Raw genomic sequence first — 19,470 nt, forward strand, 5'->3', positions numbered from 1 at the left:
TATATATATATATATATATATATATAATGCAATATTAATAGGCGTTAATTTCTTATTTCTTATTTTCAATCAAAATTCCATTAAGCCAGTTTTTATCTACATTTACTTTTTGCATAATTTTGGCCCTTCTCCTCTTCTGATGAGAAGCATTTAGTTTTGAAATGCCATGGTCTAAAGAAATTTCATGTTCCTTCTTCCTCTCTTTTTCTTTTTAGTTAAGTTATATCCAACATTTATTATTCATCTTTTACTATATATATATATATATATATATATATATATATATATATATATATATATATATACACCGAATATTGTCTTTTATTGAATAACGATTTAAACTCATACCTACATCATATTACTCTTAGAGAGTCCTTTTTAAGACTTAGGATTCTAGTCTGTTTTACCATTATTAATAATAGGTGTTTTTCTTTCTCTAAACTCCTTGTTTTACCAAGATTTTATAGTGTTGTTTTTATTAGGGATTTTCTTCATGACTTGTTTCCATTATAAAATTTTAGTCTGCCATACTTTACTAAATTCATTTTCAATAGATGACGGGTTCCAAGAGTTTTCCTTGAGTCTCATATATTTTATTTATCTCATCACATTTTTTTTTTTCGAAACTGATGCTAGTTTCTTATTAAAAGCCCCGTCTGAAATTGAACCCGGCATGTCAAGCATCACAGCCGCTCAGCAGAACTCGCATTTTCATGGCCTTTTGCCAAATCTAAGCTTACTCTAAGAAAAACATAGTTCATTACCACACAAAAGTACTTTTAACATTTTTACGCAGACAGAATTTTTATTTTGTTTTGTTTTTCTGCATCTATAAATAAAAATCCATCATTTTAGAGAGTTTTCTTATTTTTCATTAAAAAAAACACGAATTACTTCTGTCAATGGCGAATCTACATTCAAGTGGTAACGTTTTGATCTATCTTGTGTTAAGATATGCAAACACAACGGCTGATGCGTTTTTAAGACTTAAACAAGAATGTTTAAGTGAATAGTTTTTATTTTCTAAAAGTACTTGGCATTCGCGCAAACAGGCACATGTCTATCATCTTTATATAGATAACGTTGTTTTTAATTCCCATCAACTTCGTTGTGTATTTACGATTACAATTGTTAATGTAGGAGCAAGCGAATAAGGGTAAAAGGTCATATTGTTTTCCGGTTTTGAGGTGCGTTTGGTTATTTGTTAGTGGTTAAGATGCCAAGACATCATTGACTAATTCAGGGAACTTTTAAACATTTCAGTTCTGTTCAACTATATTAGAGGTGAAGCGAGAGGAAAAACAGTAATATGATGTTATGAACATAGTAAAAAGAAATATATATATATATATATATATATATATATATATATATATACATATATATATATACACACACACACACACACCAAACATTGTCTTTTATTGAATAATGATTTAAACTCATGCCTACATCATATTACTCTTAGAGAGTCCCACTAAATAAGTTGGCTTTTTAAGACTTAGGATTCTAGTCTGTTTTACCATTATTAATAATAGGTGTTTTTCTTTCTCTAAACTCCTTGTTTTACCAAGATTTTATAGTGTTGTTTTTATTAGGGATTTTCTTCTCCATGACTGGTTTCCATTATAAAATTTTAGTCTGCCATACTTTACTAAATGTATTTTCAATAGATGACGGGTTCCAAGAGTTTACCTTGAGTCTCATATATTTTATTTATCTCATCACATTTTTTTTTTCGAAACTGATGCTAGTTTCTTATTAGAAGCCCCGTCTGAAATTGAACCCGGCATGTCAAGCATCACAGCCGCTCAGCAGAACCCGCATTTTCATGGCCTTTTGTGAGATTCAAACAATCCCGAGCAACGCAGGATTTCCCTTTTTTTTAAAGAGGCTTATAAGTTCCTGCCAATAGACGTGAAGATCAGTTATATATATATATATATATATATATATATATATATATATATATATATATATATATATATATATATATATATATAGGAACCCAACAAATGGGATATATTTTTTAAAAACTTTTCTTTTTTTAAATGACTTAGGGCTCCCCGTAAAAACTTCGCATAACTCTGTTCTTAAATAAGGATACGAAAATTAGGCGATACATTAATATTTAAATGGGCTTTTCCGTAACCACAACCAAGGTAAATGTTTCTCGCATGATTTTCCCGTTAGGGATCCCCCCCCCCCCGCATGTTTTTCTTTCTATTCAAAAAATGCTACATTGCCTAAAGTGTGTTTATTCATAAAGTCTGAAGAAATGCTGGTTTTTGAAAATTTTAAAACGATATAATACTTGAAATTGTCAAACTAGACATTGAAACAATTGTAACGTAAAATGAAATACACTTTTTGTTGCCATCAATACCTTGTTTTGAAGTCTTGATTTTGCACACACATTATATATATATACATATATATATATATATATATATATACATATATATATATACACATATATATATACATATATATATACACATATATATACATACATATATAAATATATATACATATAAATATATATACATATATATACATATAAATATGCATATATATACATATAAATATATATAAATATGCATATATATACATATAAATATATATAAATATAATAGCATATAAATATATATATATAAATATACATATAAATATATATATAAATATATATACATATAAATACATATATAAATGTATATATATAAATATATATTTATATATATAAATGTATATATATAAAGATATATAGATATATATTTATATATATATATATATGTATAAATACATATATATAAATATATATATATATATATATACATATATTTGTGCAAACAAATCGAGCTTAGGTATTCGGACGATGTCAAAACGTCGTTAATTCACTACCCGCACAGCAGCTACCGATTTAGCGTAATGGTTCAAAGCCTGGCCTGTCGCACTTGGCTTGAGGTAGTTGCCTGTCTAGCCGCACTGATCGGCTGTAATACAGCGAAACAGTACTGCATGTGGATGACATATATAGGGTGACCTTATGTTGCCCGAGATTGAATGATAATCAACGAATGTTTCACATTCCCATATTTTTTATTGTCATCGAAATTCATGAAATCGCCAATTTTTCAATCAAGTCGCCAATGCAAAACTCAATATCATGCTTCATATCGAGTAACTTCATCACTAACATTTTTCGTAAGGAAAACATGGCTGCATTAGATCCCTTATTTATGCATTTGCACACATATTTTATAGATTTCAGAGAATTTCAAAATTCAACATTTATGTGAACATTGCATGTCGTTGAAAATAAGGGAGAGCAAGGTACAATCTACCTATTGTCAACTTCATGCGTGTCAACCATAGTTTTAAAGCCACTATCATCAGGCGATCTTCTATAAGACGGATAATCATCTTCACTAAACTCAGTTTCAAGTTGATAGTTTTTAGGATATCTTTTTGTACATTGGCCATCAACCATGCAAGGTGAATTTCTATAGATATTAGCACAAGGCCCATGCACCACGTGACTCTTTACTATTTCAAATCAGGTTGGATTAGTTTGTATATCAGGTAACTTAGCTGATATAATTGAATCAATTTGATTGGAGTTGATTTTTATGGTAAGCCACAATAACACATACGCATGATGGAAGCTTCTTTTTTGCCATTTAATTGTGTACATGTAGTATCATAGTGTGCCAACGATTTCTGATTTGTTTATCAGATTCATCACTTTGATTATCTTCATGCGAAACACTCTGGACAATAGATCTTGTTGATTGATATGTTTGTCCAGGGAGAAGTTTATCTTGAATTTTCTTCCACTTTGGATTTGAAGTGAATGTGATAAACAGGTCTGGTTTTCCATAATTTCTGACATAAGTCATTGTATGTTGGGTCTTTTCATGCATATATCGTAAACTACCTGTGAGGCTATAAGGTAATATGCTTATCTGACCTATATAGATATGTATATGGTCTTTGAGATGCATGTAGGAATCTACTCGAAACTTGTTTTAATGAGTTTTGATATATAAAGGTCTTTCTGCTTCAACATTTGCAAACCTATAAACCGCGAACTGATGGAAGAGAGTTTGACTTCTGTGAAGATGATTCAAGAAATTATCTCTGATCATAAAATGACAACGCATAAAAATTCATACTCGAAACATGTTTTGTGGTTTTTCCAAATTGATTTTGGGTCAAGTGAGATGCGATGAAAGAACTATAACCAAAAATGTTTTCTATTTTTTAAATTATTCTTAGTTAAAAAATAAATACTTATTCGATCAATCAAACTATAAAAATATATACGAAAAGTAAAGAAAATCCATTTCTTTGCGTGTGAAAGTTATATAAGAAATCATTTAAAAATATTTTAAATAAAATGTGTTTTATTTGTGAATAAATAATTCCAAGTGTAGGATCTATCGTGGAAAAAAGAATTTTAATTTTATTTTCGAATGAATAATTAAAAATTCAGTATCTGCTTTTTCCTCGTCAGTCAGAGGAGAACAAATCCTTTTCGACTGAGGTAATTCTTGCCTCTCACAATCTTCATTTATACTCTATAAAATCAACTCTGTGTTTTACTTAAGCATACTCTATGTACCTCATTATTTAATCCTTTAATTTATTTAATAATAATAAATGAATCACCATCTAAAATATTTTTTCCTAAAATATAATTTAAGTAAAATAATTTGGTAATGTTGTCGAAACCAATTTAGGTGACTGAAATAGGATTCGACCAATATTTTAATTATATGTACGGACACACACACAAAGTTCATATATATATATATATATATATATATATATATATATATATATATATATATAATGTTAAACAATACTCATTCTTTATGCTTACAGACATGTTTCATGCTTACGCAATCATCAGTGTAGGGCTGATAATTCATGCCGGTCATGAGATTCGAACCCAGTCACGAAGCCATCTTTTGTTAAGCTCCTGCCTCAGTGCAACGAAACAATTACCACGAGAATGAAGGGAATTAAGAGATATTGAACGCCGAATTTGAAAAAATATATTAGACGATCTAGAGTGTTCGAACGAGTGGAAGTCTTATATATATATATATATATATATATATATATATATATATATATATATATATATATATATATGCAATTGTAGTATTTTATTCGATAATTATTTAAACTTTTCTCATGGGAACACTGTGTTAGGACAGCGTTTACCTATGCCATTCTGCCCTTAGAAAGTCCCACAAGCCTTAATTAGAACAGGAATTTTCAGATTTTCGTCCGCCAATACCTTAAATTATTTTATTTCCTCCAAGAAAGTAATTATCGAACTGATTTTTCTGTTTCTGGAAATTATTATTCCATACCAATTCTTGCGATTCTTTGCATTTCAGGTGTTTGAGGGAAACATCGATGCCTACTCAGTCAAGCATTCGTACTTTGACAAGCCAGTCCTTGCAAGATACATCAAATTCCATACCGTCAGCTGGAACCGACATCCAAGTATGCGTGTCGAGATTTTGGGATGTCAGCGTAAGTAGCCCGTCTTGTTTTCAGCATTCGTCTCTTCCCCTTTAATGCCAATGTTGACCTCTTCCAATATGTCAAAGAATTGCCCAATTAACTCGTCGAAAGACGAAGAATTGATCTAACGATCATCGAGGAACAACAAAAATTCTTTAAATATGTTGTCAGCTATCTCCAGATAGAGACACCAAAAATATGGTAAAAAAAAATCAGCAAGCACACTCAACGTTACCCTGGAATGGAATAGTACCATTATGAAGCCCTATAAATTATAAAGTATTAACCAGCAGGTTCCAGCAAAGATTTTACAGTTAATTATCGAAAATAAGTTTTAATTTTACTATTTGTATGTATTTATTTGTATGAAACTATCATGTACTCCTGATTGAATTTCGTTATAAATAAAATTAAATAAAATTTTAGGGATTCTTGGTGCGAACGGTGACCCCACGATATTATTATAATAAAACAATGAATACAAAATCAATAGCATTGTTGCATTCTCCTATAAGTTCACTCGAGAAAAGTTGTTTGATAGATTATCGGATTTTGCTTTTAGTTGTATCTCCAGATAGAGACACCATAAATATGATTGAAAAAATGTAGCAAACACCTTCGACGTTGCCCTGGAAAGGATGAGTATCATTATAAGCCCTTGCTCTAATCTGTCAATCAATGTCAACATTTTTATATTTATTTCCCTTCATCTTTATAATCTTGATAAATTGTAAATAAACTAAAAGTTAAAAAGATTAATTTTTGTTTAAAATTATTTTGTAGTTCGTCGTTCGTTCTTAAACATCATACTTATTGTTTCCATACCAAAAAATTAGTGATATTTGTGTTTCGATTTTTTTTTTTTTTTTTTTTTTTTTTTTTTTTCATAAGGATTCACCTGTTTCAGGTTTATCTTGTCGAACTCTGGAATTTTTCTGTCGAACTCTGGAATCTTTCTGTCGAACTCTGGAATCTGCACGTAATTTCAGATGGAACGCTGTATTTAATCAACAGGTGTAGCATGCTCTTCTTTCGTCAGTCATGAACTGGTAGAAATTTTAAGTAAATCGTAATTATATTATGTATCGCCCAACCTGTAGAAGACTGTCGTTTATAAATGATTAGTATTTAGCACTTATAATTGTTATGCTACGTGTCCTTGTCGGTTTCTGAGTTCGACAAAATACAACTGAAGAAGGCCAGTGGTTAAATCGGCCGAAAAACGGTGTCAATAACATCCAAGATTAGAATAGTAGTTCGAATAATCTAATTAAAATTGCGACATTTGTTGCGAGTAAAGAGTTATTCTCGTCTGTGTTTAATTTTTTTTTTCATCCCAAACAAGGCACATTGCCACTTTGGTGTAGGGGGCTACTATCAGGCTACTGGGGTACTATGTTGGGATTTGGGCAGCAAGATGTCGGTTCACGTTACACTTGAACTTCTGCATGTCAGTACAGTTGGGGAAGCAGGGACCTGGAATGGAATTCCAGAGTCTAGCGGTTCTGGGGAAGAAACTACTGGAGTAGAAAGATCTTTTACATCTAGGGATCTCTATTGTGTGGGGGTGGGATTTAGCAGCCTTTCGGGTTTGTCGAGGGTGTCTACGTCGTGAGGGCACAAGTGTCTACAGTTCGCCAGAGCATTCACCATTAAAATACTTGTAGAACAGGCAGAGGGATGCAACATTTCGTCGATGGGACAGAGGCTGAAGCTTAGATGCCAGTTCAGGGCCTATCAGATTAGCGACTCTCTTTTGAACCTTGTCTAGGGGCGAGAGACTAGTAGCAGATGCACCAGCCCAAATGTGACAGCAATACTCCATACATGGGCGAATAGTGGCCTGATAGAGATACAGAATACTTTCGGGTGTTAGTAGTTTTCTAGCACGGTAGAGATAGCCTATCTACTTCGCAGTGGCCCTGGCAATGCTTTCAATGTAATTGTTCCAACTCATGTTTCCTGTGAACGTTAGGCCGATAAGTTTGAAAGATGTACTCTCAGATAAAGAGTCACTGGTCATTGCTATTGGTGGCAGAGAAGGTTTCTTGTAATTATTGAAAGAAACCGGTTTAGTCTTGGCAGCATTTAATGTGACCATCCATTTTTGTCCCCATTCCACTACAGATTGGAGGTCATCCTCTAGTGTTTTTGCCATTTCTTTAGATATGTGTTCATTTGTTTTCCTGTCATGCCTGTTATAGAGTGTAGTGTCATCAGCATATATACCCATCTCAGAGGCAGTTTTGTCGGGGAGGTCATTAATGAATATTAGGAACAATAGAGGTCCAAGTATAGACCCCTGAGGCACTCCCGCATTTATATCATATTGTTTAGATGTACGACCGTCGAGGACAACCTGGATTTTTCTCTTATCTAAGAAGGATTTAATTATGTTAAGTATTCTACTAGTGATATCGTATGATCTAATTTTCATATATATATATATATATATATATATATATATATATATATATATATATATATATATATATATATATTATTTTTATTAATATATTTGATCATAATTTCAATTACCGTACTGTACTTTTTCCCGGATCAACCATCAATCAACTAGTCGGAACAAGATTAGTAGAAACGAGTCAACTCTGTCGTAATGGATAAAAATCGGAATTGTGTTCTTTTGTTCAGGTCTTGTGACTATTCTATGATCAAATCGTGAAACCTATGTACTGAATAATAAAATTACGATTATATAGTCTATATAAATAAAACAGTAGATGTATGTATTGGTCTATGTGAAAATATTTAACTGATAAACTCTAAAACTACTGGTTACATAACAATGCAATTAAAAGGAAATAGTAATCACACACCAAGGATATTTTTTAAATGTGTAAAATCTTTGTTTAGATGGATGAATACCGCGTACAGAAATATCTTGGCATGCTGAAATGGAAAATGTTCATTTCAACTTACATATTCTCTTCTTCTTGGGCTGTGATAAAACTTCTTAAATGTACTTGTGATGTTGGGCTGTATATTAACCTTAGTCAAAATTGGACTGTCCCTTCTTTAATCGATTTTTTCCATTGTCGATATTCGATATTTATCGGAGGCATTCCGATGCAAAACTTTTCTAAGGACACTCATAGACACGTAAAATCCATTTGTGTGAAATTTCAAAAAGGTCGGCCAAGCCGTCTGTGAGTCCATAGAGAACGAGCTTACACGCACACAGATACATGCTAATATATATATATATATATATATATATATATATATATATATATATATATATATATATATATATATATATAGTAGAATTTTTCTTTTCTTTCATGATTTTCACGTTTAAAAATAACTTTATTATTTCAGTGTGTAAGGAACCGATAGGTTTGCCTCCTTACGGGAAAATGAGCGCATCATCGCACTTGTCTTTTAGAAGAAAGAGTTCCTGCCAACCTGACGATGGTAACATTCTTAGCAACAAAGCCTGGTGCTCCAAAAGACAAGACAGTGAGTTCTATTCTACGTGTATTCATACTTTGTTTCGATTTGATTTTCAGCCTCATTATTTCGATATTACAAATGTGATATGTCTCTGCAAATAGTTCTTAAATTCATGTGTATTTATATGACATTTAATTTAACGGCAACCCCTTTAAAAATATCTTTAGATTTCTGGAATTTTTTTCGATGTCTTCTGAGTTTCCACATTCCTGTAGATACAATCCGCCATTCACACTCGTTTTAGATCTCCGTTTTAGCAGTAGCATTCTTTTTAGTTACTTCAGGTTTTTCTCTATCATTTTGTGTACGATATTTTTAGATATCCAATATACGTCTATTCGACCTTTCGATGCCTTCTACGCGTCTATTATAAATTTAGGTGCATCCTACACGTTTACATTTACATGCCTTCTACGCGTCTACGCACATTTTAAGATGTCTTTGACGTGTCTATGTTACTTTCAGATATCTTTAACGCGTCTACGTTACTTTCAGATGTCTTTGACGAATCTACGTTACTTGCAGATGTCTTTGACGAATCTACGTTACTTTCAGATGTCTTTGACGAATCTACGTTACTTTCAGATGTCTTTGACGCGTCTACGTTACTTTAAGATGCTCTATACACGTCTACGTTACTTAAAGCAAATACACTACTTTTTTATGCCCTTTACGTTTTGAGATTTCCCACATACGTGTAGCTCCTTTTAAAATTTTCTATATATGCTTATGCTACCTTTTAGATGTTCCTCTAAAGTTCGACTTTGGTTTCACATGCTATACACGTTGCACTCACTTCCTATATTTTTCTATACGCTTACAATAATTAAATGAGCTCTTTACTTCTTATTTACATTTATTCTTTGTATCTTCTGTCTATTTTCTATTTAAATAGTTTTCCTGTCTGTTTTTTAATGATAATGATATATCTATTTTTCTCATTAGAGAACCAATGGCTTCAAATCGACATCGGTCCCCCAACTTTGATCACGGCAATTATCGTAATGGGCCGAGCTGATACCCGCAGGAAGCACTGGGTCACCAAATTTAACGTCACGTACAGTAATGATACCCAAGTTTGGTATGGATATCGTGATGCACTGCACTTGGCCAGTAAGGTAAGCATCTTCCTCTTTCTTTTCGAACCCTACATTGGCTTGTTCGATTTTCCGATTCATTTCTCAAAGTAACAAAAACGAAGATTATTTATCAAAAATAAAGACTAGTCGGACGAAGCAATGGCTACATTTTAATATGCATTTCTTAGGTTTATCAATACTAATAGGAGATGCGTATGTCTGTTTATGCGACTGATAACTACTTTTGGCCTATTAGACTTGGTAATGTGAACTCAATCTCTCCTCCTACTAGCTTGGCGTTAAATAGTAGGAAAAACTAAACTTTGAAGCTAAATTAACTAGACTGCTATAGTCGAGGAAACCCCGAACGCTCCCTTTTCATTAGCTGCTAAACTGAGGTGTAGGGGAGAGTGCTGATCTATTCCCAAGATTACTCCACTTGTCCTTGATCCTTCTCTTATAATGTCGAGTGTTTATCAACTGGGCATCAAGTATCATTTTTGTAAATCTTTGTTATATAGCAAGGAGGCGTGTAGGACCACAAGAGGTTATGAGGAACAATTGCGATTGTGACCTCACGTGAGAATTAAATAATACAAACTATTTTACTAGTTTAGTAATGAAGGATCAAGAAAAGCCAAATTGTGCTTCTTCCGGTTATTGGTGTTCCAGAAACGAGATAAATAAATAAAAATAATAAAACATCAGCCCACCTTATATAGTTTATCTCATTTCTGCACGAGTGAACTTGTTCCAGTGAAAAGTTTTTCCTTTAAAAAAAAAATGACTACCGCACAACCACGCTAGTGGTGAAATTGGTCCAGTTAACTTTTTAACATTTTATGGTTAATGTAATGGTCTAGTCTAGTTCAAGCGGGATAAATTAAGCTAAGCTGTTTCGATTTAGGCATCTCAATTTTGGTAACTCCAACTTGACTATTTCTTTTAAATTAATGAATCAACTCTGAACCAATATAAAAGTGTATTAAACTACATTCTAAGAACTTCATCTCATGCGCAATTAAAATACGCAATATAATAAAAGTGAACGTATGTGTGCCTGGATTCCTTCAATAATGATATATGCAAATTTCATTTTCATGCGCAAAGAATAAGATCCTAATCTTTATGATAATAATAAATAAGACAGGAAAGCATTTCTTTCACATAATATTAATGCATAAAAATTAGAAAGTAGCAAGAGTGAGAAAAGGGAGGATGAGGAGGAGGATAAAAAGAAAGATACAACGAAACAGATAGAGAGAGTCGGAGAAGTGTTCGAGCAAATATGTTACCTACACTTTTTACCCTTTTCTATTTTATTGTTTATAGCTTCGGGCTACGTGAGTAGATGTTCGGCAGATTAACTGTTTCTGAGTTGTACCAATCGGCTTGATCTTGGCGTTTTAATATAACGACGGTTACATCCACGTCCATTAAGATGAAATTGACACCCATAAAAATGATATTCTATGTTTTAATTGGGCGACAAACAATTTTACATTCAATTTAGGATAACCACATCCAGTCACACACACACACACACACACACACACACACACACACATATATATATATATGTGTGTGTGTGTGTGTGTGTGTGTGTGTGTGTGTGTGTGTGTGTGCCTAACTAAATAGTTTGCTGTCACGCATTTATTCCCATTTTTGTGCTGACATACGTATTAGACTAGGAATGAGTTGGAAAATTGACTTATTTATATTATTTATATAAGTAAACAATCAAATAAAAATATATTCAACTGCCCGGAAAAGATTAATCTTAATGCAACGATGGCAAAAGTGCTCAACCACAATGATAGTAATATTTGGTTTTCATTCTGCTAATTAACCGTAACTGACCATGAATTAGCCATATATGTGTTTCCCTTGTCCTGTTTTACTCTGTTAGTTTAATCATTCTCTTATTTTTGTAATGTTTCTGAGAACATTTATAGAAAGAGTGGCTCTATTTTTCGATTTGACCATCTAATTTACATACGTGTGTCTGAACACACTACAAATACTTATCTGAATTAGATGACAAATATTTTTACTTTTATCTGAGAATACGAAAGAATATATATATATATATATATATATATATATATATATATATATATATATATATATATATATATATATATACATATTGGGCGGATTTCTGACAGTATTTTTTATAACTTTCTTAGTTTTAAGTTATTTTCAAAATTTTGAATTTTATGAGCCAGGCGCGCATCCATTTTTTTCTTGCTCTTACGTAAACGCTACACACTTTGTTTTTCGAACTGCTTAAACTTTTTAAAGTGAGTAAAGCCACTAAAAATTGACCAGGTAAGTACAACAGTAATTTATCTTGCCTTTGATAACATTTATTTGTTATGTATTTGATTTTTGACCATTTTTTCGGAAGACTGTGAACACTAAAGCATACCCTTCCTTAGTATGTTTTGTGTGTATATATATATATATATATATATATATATATATATAATTTTAGATGAAGTACTGAAATGCCGTAATATTACAGATTGTATAATACTGTAAACAGTATCCATTATGATATTCATTGGATTTTATAACTCTTCCTGTATATTCAATATTTCAACTTTGAGTATCCCTTTTACACCATCATTTCAATTTTAATTTTCAATTTATGTGTAAATAAGCAACATTTATTTTGCTAACAGCATTTCCTCCAATGAGATGTGTTAAAGAAAAAAATTAATAATTCATAATTAATTCATCTAGTATTCGATTAAAAACTTACAATGTGTGTAAAAAAGATTCAGAGATTAAAGAAATTCCTCTATTATAGAACGAATGCTGTCGACTGGAAATTTATTTTTAACGTGGGCAAACATCTTGCTTCCTAACTCTCCGCCCAGGTTACCCTCTATTAGTATAGCCTTTGTCATGGTAATCACCTTAGCATCATGATAATATATCTTTTTTGAATGAATAAAGGCAAAAAAAAAACTTTAATGATTGTGTTATAGATAAGGACATGGACATTGAATTAAAAGGTCAAAGATCATGCTTTAAATTTACAAAAAATATATATATATATTTATAAACGCTACAGATGCGTGGAAGTCTGTTGCATAAAGCACACAATTTTTATTTCTTATAAAATTTCAAGTTTTTCTTCCTTTTAAAAAATCTAATAATAAAGTCAAAATAGTCCGCTTCCTTATTCAGATTGTCCAGATGAATATTTTTACTTTTAACATTACTGCTTTGATATAAGCTAAATGAAACATTTTTTGGAAAGACAACTTGATGCTTTTTCATATCTCATATGAAATATTGCATATAAATAAATTTACAGGATATTTTTATGAAATACTTATTTTCTTTTATTGTATTCTTATATTAGCGTACGAAAAGAATTACGGAAAATATCTAGTCGATGTTTAATAATTTAAAAAAGTAATCACTGAATATAAACATAGTATTTTATGCTTTGACGTTATTTTAAATCTCTATTTTTGAAGAGCGATATTACGGGTGTTAAGCAGTGGCGAAATTCATAATGGCGACGAAATTGTGACTACAGATAAAAGTAGACTTCCGTAAAGGAAAACAAAATTACTGGATTAATTTCCGTAAGTTTTAGTGAACGGTATTTTTCCATCACAAGTACTTTATAAAGGTTTCTTGTTATTTTCTATTTTAAGAAGAATATTTGACCTGTGAGCAACCATAAAGAAACGCCGACAACTTCTTTTTAAAGAATCCACATTTATATACTAGCTATAAATGATGTTTGAAATAACTAACCAACATCTCTTTGTAACACAGTTTTTTTTTATTATGTTTGTATATTTTTCAGTACGAGCTTTTGTTTGTTTGTTTTGCTTTGTTTTGTTTTTCTTCTTAGGAATTAGTATTTGCCTACAGATATGATTAATGCTATTGATTATGTTTGCAGTGAGTAACATCAACACCCTCGGCGTCTGAGACTTCTCAGAACTATTCCAACTGACCATTTCGCTGCTGGAGGATATCAGCCCTTTTCCACTGAGCTCCTCCTCTTCTTCTTCATCTCCATGTGCTTCGAAGGAATGCGACTGGCTCCGGTGTCCTCAGACACGACAGTCCCTAACACGCCACCAGTAACAACCGGGGTTATTGTTGGTGAACAGACTTAAAAACGCCAGGCGCTAAGCTTTGTTTCTTTTAAAGACACGATATTCAACCTTTTTCCGCATTGGAATATTGCAATATGCCACCACCAGAACTAACTCGTAAATCTGTCTTCTAATATATAAAGTAAAGTTAGTCTCTGTATCGTTGCTTTGTTATCGATAGTTTTATTCTTATAAAATCAATATCTGATTCTGGTTAGTCAGTTTTTCATATAGACTGTTATAGCATTAAGAAAAATCAAAATGTAATTGGATTTATTCCTTTCAGAATATACTTTTACCGGATCGGAATTATCTCTAAATAACCGCAATCTTCAAAGGGGACGTAACTTTGTATTCGTCCATGTTTACTACTAATAGGTTCACTTGTTGATGAATACAAAGAAGATGTTTACTGTCAGCTAAGTTTGCTGCTACAAAAGATAGCATTTATCTGAAAAATATTTTTAGTTGAATAAAATATTTTCTTAAATGAATAAAAGCAAATTTAAATGTATTTGGTTAAAAATATGGATCTACGGTAAAAAAAAAAGAAAAGAAAAACGAACCTGGCTATTCAAAGAAAAATGTTGATTTGGTAGGAAGAAACTATTGATGATATACACTGAGAAATAGATGGGTTCCACTTTATTGTATAGAAATAGGTTTGTTAAAGAAGCCGTACATAAATTAACCAGAAAAATGCTCGCCCTTGAAAGAGGTTATGGTACAGCAGTATGAATATTTGTTGTCGTTACAAAATCCTAATAAAACAATATTTTTAAGTAATGTTTCAAAATTGGCGATTTGTCCATTGATTGATTTGTGGTGGTGGTTTATTTGCGACAAAAAAATTTACGATCTTATTTCGACCAACAAAATTTGACCCACATAAATTATCACCAAAGGTGATAAAGCTCTAATACTATTGGCTTGCGCTGACTCTCGCCTTCCTTTAAAATACTTCAGTTCGCACAAGACGCGTAAGTTAATGCGCTGCTTGCCCCATACTTCTGACAAATTTGGCCACACACACAACCCTGCAAAACTCCACTTTTGCGCGCGGAGTCTCTGTTATAATAATAATAATAATAATAATACTTTATTTCCGAAACAAAGAAAAAGGCAAAGAGTTCCCAACAATAATGCCGGACTTTCTCCATCAGTCTGGGTTACTCTATTTTCCTCTTCTCTTTCTGTGCTTCTCGTTTTATAAATTCTCTTTCATTCAACTCTTCTCGTTGTTCTTTTTTTAGAATCAGTGGCAATGGAATTCTGAAAATCATAATGATGAAGGACTGGTAAGGTCGAATTTCGACGCTGACAGCTTTCACTCGTGGATTGGTCAATGGGATGAACACGACGGAGTACCCTTTCGGAGCAACACCCTTTGGGTACTCCGCGCTGTTCTTAGATAGGCATGACAAGGGGAAAAGAGGGTCATTTGAATATTAGGTTCTTATCCAGGGCAGGAACGTGCTTTTTATTGTGATTCTTAAGCGGATGCATTCGGATATTTCCAGAAATTCACGAAACAATGACTTGAATAATTTTTCAATAATTAAAATATTTGAAATTTGAGGATCGGGGCGCTCGGAAATTTCGCGGTTAATCAAAGACAATAGATTTATATTTTAGTCGAGGTTTCTGTCTTTTTCGACATCCTTAGAGAACTATTAAACTGGTGCAATATGTACTATGTTAGAGAGTGTGCGGCGTTGATGGTTGGTATTTTAGAATTAGTGGGCGATGTCTATGAGGGAGTTAAAGGTGTTAAGACCTTATAAAGTAGTTTTTGTGACGTCATCCATTATGTATTGAGACAAATATACAAACAATATCCACAGAGTTTTAGTAGTATACTAGACACCTCCCCAGATCTAGACTGTTCACTTAATATACATGTACAATCACTGTCTACATAGATGACCCTTGACTCTTTAGGGTACGGATCGTGTATTTCCTCTGTTTTAATGGATAATAGTATCCTTTTGTTGCGTCAGCATTTATGGTGTCATAAATTATCTCATTCCGAATTCTTCGACCTGCAAGTGTAGGTAACATCATTGCCATGTCTTCTCTTTGTATTGTTATAAATGAGTTGCTCTGTTTAAATAGATGACTTCATCCTGTTATGGCGTCATTCAGTGTGCACGGAGATCAACGAGATAACAAAGATAACTCGATTCTAAATGCTGACTATATATGCAAATAATGAATATCAAGGAATAGGAAGGGGGAAATTTATCATTCTTATGACACTCAAAATTACTTAAATAAGAATTTTTTAAATATTTTATCAAGCTTTTGGCATTGTGAATATAATCTAGGTTTGCACATTTAACGAAACATTGAAATGTCGTGGTTTAGTTATAAATAAATAAATACCAAAATACCAGTTTAGCTGGATATGTGTATCTATTCAGCCAACGAGGAAAGAGAGGAAGAGATCACATATGTTATATTTATTAGACTTATAAAAGAGTGCTGCATTTATAAATTACTACTTGAGAAATATTAGGTCATATTTTTATATTTAAGTTTATTTTAGGATATTTAGGTTGAATTTTCTTAATGTATGTTCAGCATTTAGAAGTTTGGCAGAATCGCAGAGTTATGAACTAACTGAAAGAAAGGAGGTTCCATAGACCTGTATGATAGGATGCATCTTTTTTTTTAACTAAATCTTATTTCTTACATTATTCTATTGTACATGTAAATCTAATTGGAAAATGTGTTCTCAACTTGTGTCGCCTCTCAACGGTGACAATAGTAATCGTAAAGATGATCTTTTCTTTTCTTTTTTTTATTACTATTTTATTTCTTTCTTGTGGCTGAAATAATAGAAGGAAATAAAAGAACACCAAATAGCTCCATTATTTTCTCTGGTGTTTAGTTTACTTTTTACGGCAATTTACATTAAGTACATCGAAAAAGAACTGCATCAGCATGATCATCCTCCATAGGGTTGGTAGCATCTTTGGGGCGAGACGTCCGCTTCCTTTGACACCAAACGCCACAAATCGTTGATTTTTCTGTTAGGACGTAACTTCATGTAAACGTGGCTTTAGGTTCTCATGGAAAATTCCACTTTTTATTTCATCTAACCTTATGTTGAAATACCGTTTTTAATGTCATTTTTTACATATAAGCCTCTAATCTTGCTCCCTATAAACGTGACAAGGTGGATTCATTTGTAGGAAGGGGGGAGTACTTTTTGTCACCGACAAACTTACTTTTGGCCACCTGTATCAGAAACTTTCTGAAATCTATCGTGTAGTCTGTTAGTGAAATTTCCCAAAATAGTCGATGTCATTAACTGAAGATTCACAATAATAGCCTATGCTTCATCTGGATCAGTACTGAGTTTTACATTAGCGAAGACTTCATTTCCTAACGAAAACTGAAGAGACGGATATTCATTATCACGAGGTAGATTAGCTTCCATCTTCCATGCTAAAATACCCTGGAGACAAATTGATAGAATTTAAATAAGGCTTAAGAGTTCGTGTTTCAGTATAGTAAAGTATAAACTCAAGTAATGAAGGAGGGATTTTCTTCAAAATACGCCCCATGGGACCTTAAACACTTATCCTAGCATGTCTTTCACTTACTGGTGAAAAAAAAAATGGCATTCACTCTCGCGGGATAGATAAATGTCCATATTTATTACCAACTCAGATACAAAACACGGGGGAAATGGGTGTAGGCAATCTCATGTAACTTAAATAACTATAGAGAAAGAAATATCTTAATATTTGCACGAAAAGAAAAAATTTTGTAATATTTGCGTAGTTGCAGTTTTAATAAGAGAACATATTGCTTTTCGACATATATGATTTGGAAGGTAATAGTTAAGTTTGTCTGCTCTTATTTACTTCTGATTTTTGCTGTCTCTTTTGCTGGCTAATTAGACATGGTCAAGCAGAGAAGAAAGCCAGTCTGTGCAAGAGGAAAGGAGGGGTACTTTCCTCTTACCTGAGAAAAAGATCATCATGAATCAGAAGGGACCATTTGCTTGTCACCGTCGTTTCATCTGCGGGTCAAAAACCGGTTGTCAAAAAATAAAGCAGACAACGTTGACTATACGGTTTAGAATCTTATGAAATGGATTCCAACATTGATTTCTACTTTCTTTAAGTGTTTGATAAAAAGATTAAAACGAAGTTATAGTTTCAGCCCTTTCGTATTTTAAAGTCGCAAAGTAACACTTGGCTGATTAACGATGATAAATTGATTCGGTAACGCTTCATTCTTATAATTTTTTATAGAGTGTTTAACTTTTCTCACATTAAATGTGATGGTATTTTCCAAAATTATTGTATGTTACCATTTTCGCGTCGTGAACCTGGACTTAGGGTTAGATTTTGCGTTAATGAAAAGTATGTTTAAAAAAGTGTTTATAAAAAAAAAGCCTTTCATGAACTACAAAACTCGAATGCTGATCCTAAGTCTGGGTGCCAACAAAAGCCCAAATTGTTAATACTAATGTGTGTGTGTGTGTGCGTGTGTGCGTGTTTTAGCCTTTGAAAAACTCTATACGGACTAAAGACTTAAACACAGCTATTTATATTCCTAATAACTATTTTTAAACTATTTATAATAAATTATTGTTCTGTGTAATTCATTTGTAATTCTATTATCATATTACTAATATATATATATATATATATATATAGAGAGAGAGAGAGAGAGATAGATATATGTATATATATATATATATATATATATATATATATATATATATATATATATATAAGTGAACGTATCTGTGTGTGTGTCTGTGTACTTCGCAATAGCTCTGTCAATTTTCAATCTAAAGACTCGAAATTTGATATGCAGGGTACTGAGATTTGGGAAAATCTTTGTAATCCGTTTTCGGACAGAAATTTGGCTGTTAAGGGGTCAAAGTTTAACGATTTGACTTTTGATAACTCTATCAAACTTCTCCGACAATTTTTGGTCTAAACACTTGAAATTTTATATATAGGTTCCTTGGACATGGATCTAACTTAATAACTTGATTTGAGCCCAAAATAATAAATTTTAAGGGGTCAAAGTGGAAAAAATTGATCGCTTTTTTTATACACCTCCAAACACCCGGGCAACGCTGGGCTGAAATGCTAGTATATATATATATATATATATATATATATATATATATATATATATATGCAATAGTGTTGTTGATGTTAGCAGTAATTAATTCAAGTGATTTATTAAAGTCATAAATTGCCAAAATAATATTA

At 32.1% G+C, this 19,470-nt stretch overlaps 1 protein-coding gene across 2 annotated transcripts in view; it reads left to right on the forward strand.

Annotated features, from left to right (window-relative positions):
* The window catches only part of LOC145252636 (lactadherin-like), a 164,643-nt gene that overhangs the window by 124,297 nt on the left and 20,876 nt on the right, over nucleotides 1-19,470 (forward strand). Inside the window, exons 4-7 of one of the 2 annotated variants that reach the window (XM_080112368.1) lie at nucleotides 5,412-5,550; nucleotides 8,881-9,021; nucleotides 9,961-10,133; nucleotides 15,478-15,522. In XM_080112368.1, coding sequence (XP_079968494.1) covers nucleotides 5,412-5,550; nucleotides 8,881-9,021; nucleotides 9,961-10,133; nucleotides 15,478-15,522 — 498 coding nt within the window. The remainder of the gene's footprint in view (nucleotides 1-5,411; nucleotides 5,551-8,880; nucleotides 9,022-9,960; nucleotides 10,134-15,477; nucleotides 15,523-19,470) is intronic. The other variant, XM_080112369.1, reaches the window with a different exon arrangement.

This window comes from Euprymna scolopes, chromosome 29 (genome assembly GCF_053919585.1).
Source record: "Euprymna scolopes isolate OS-2025 chromosome 29, ASM5391958v1, whole genome shotgun sequence".
Lineage (NCBI taxonomy): Eukaryota > Metazoa > Mollusca > Cephalopoda > Sepiida > Sepiolidae > Euprymna > Euprymna scolopes.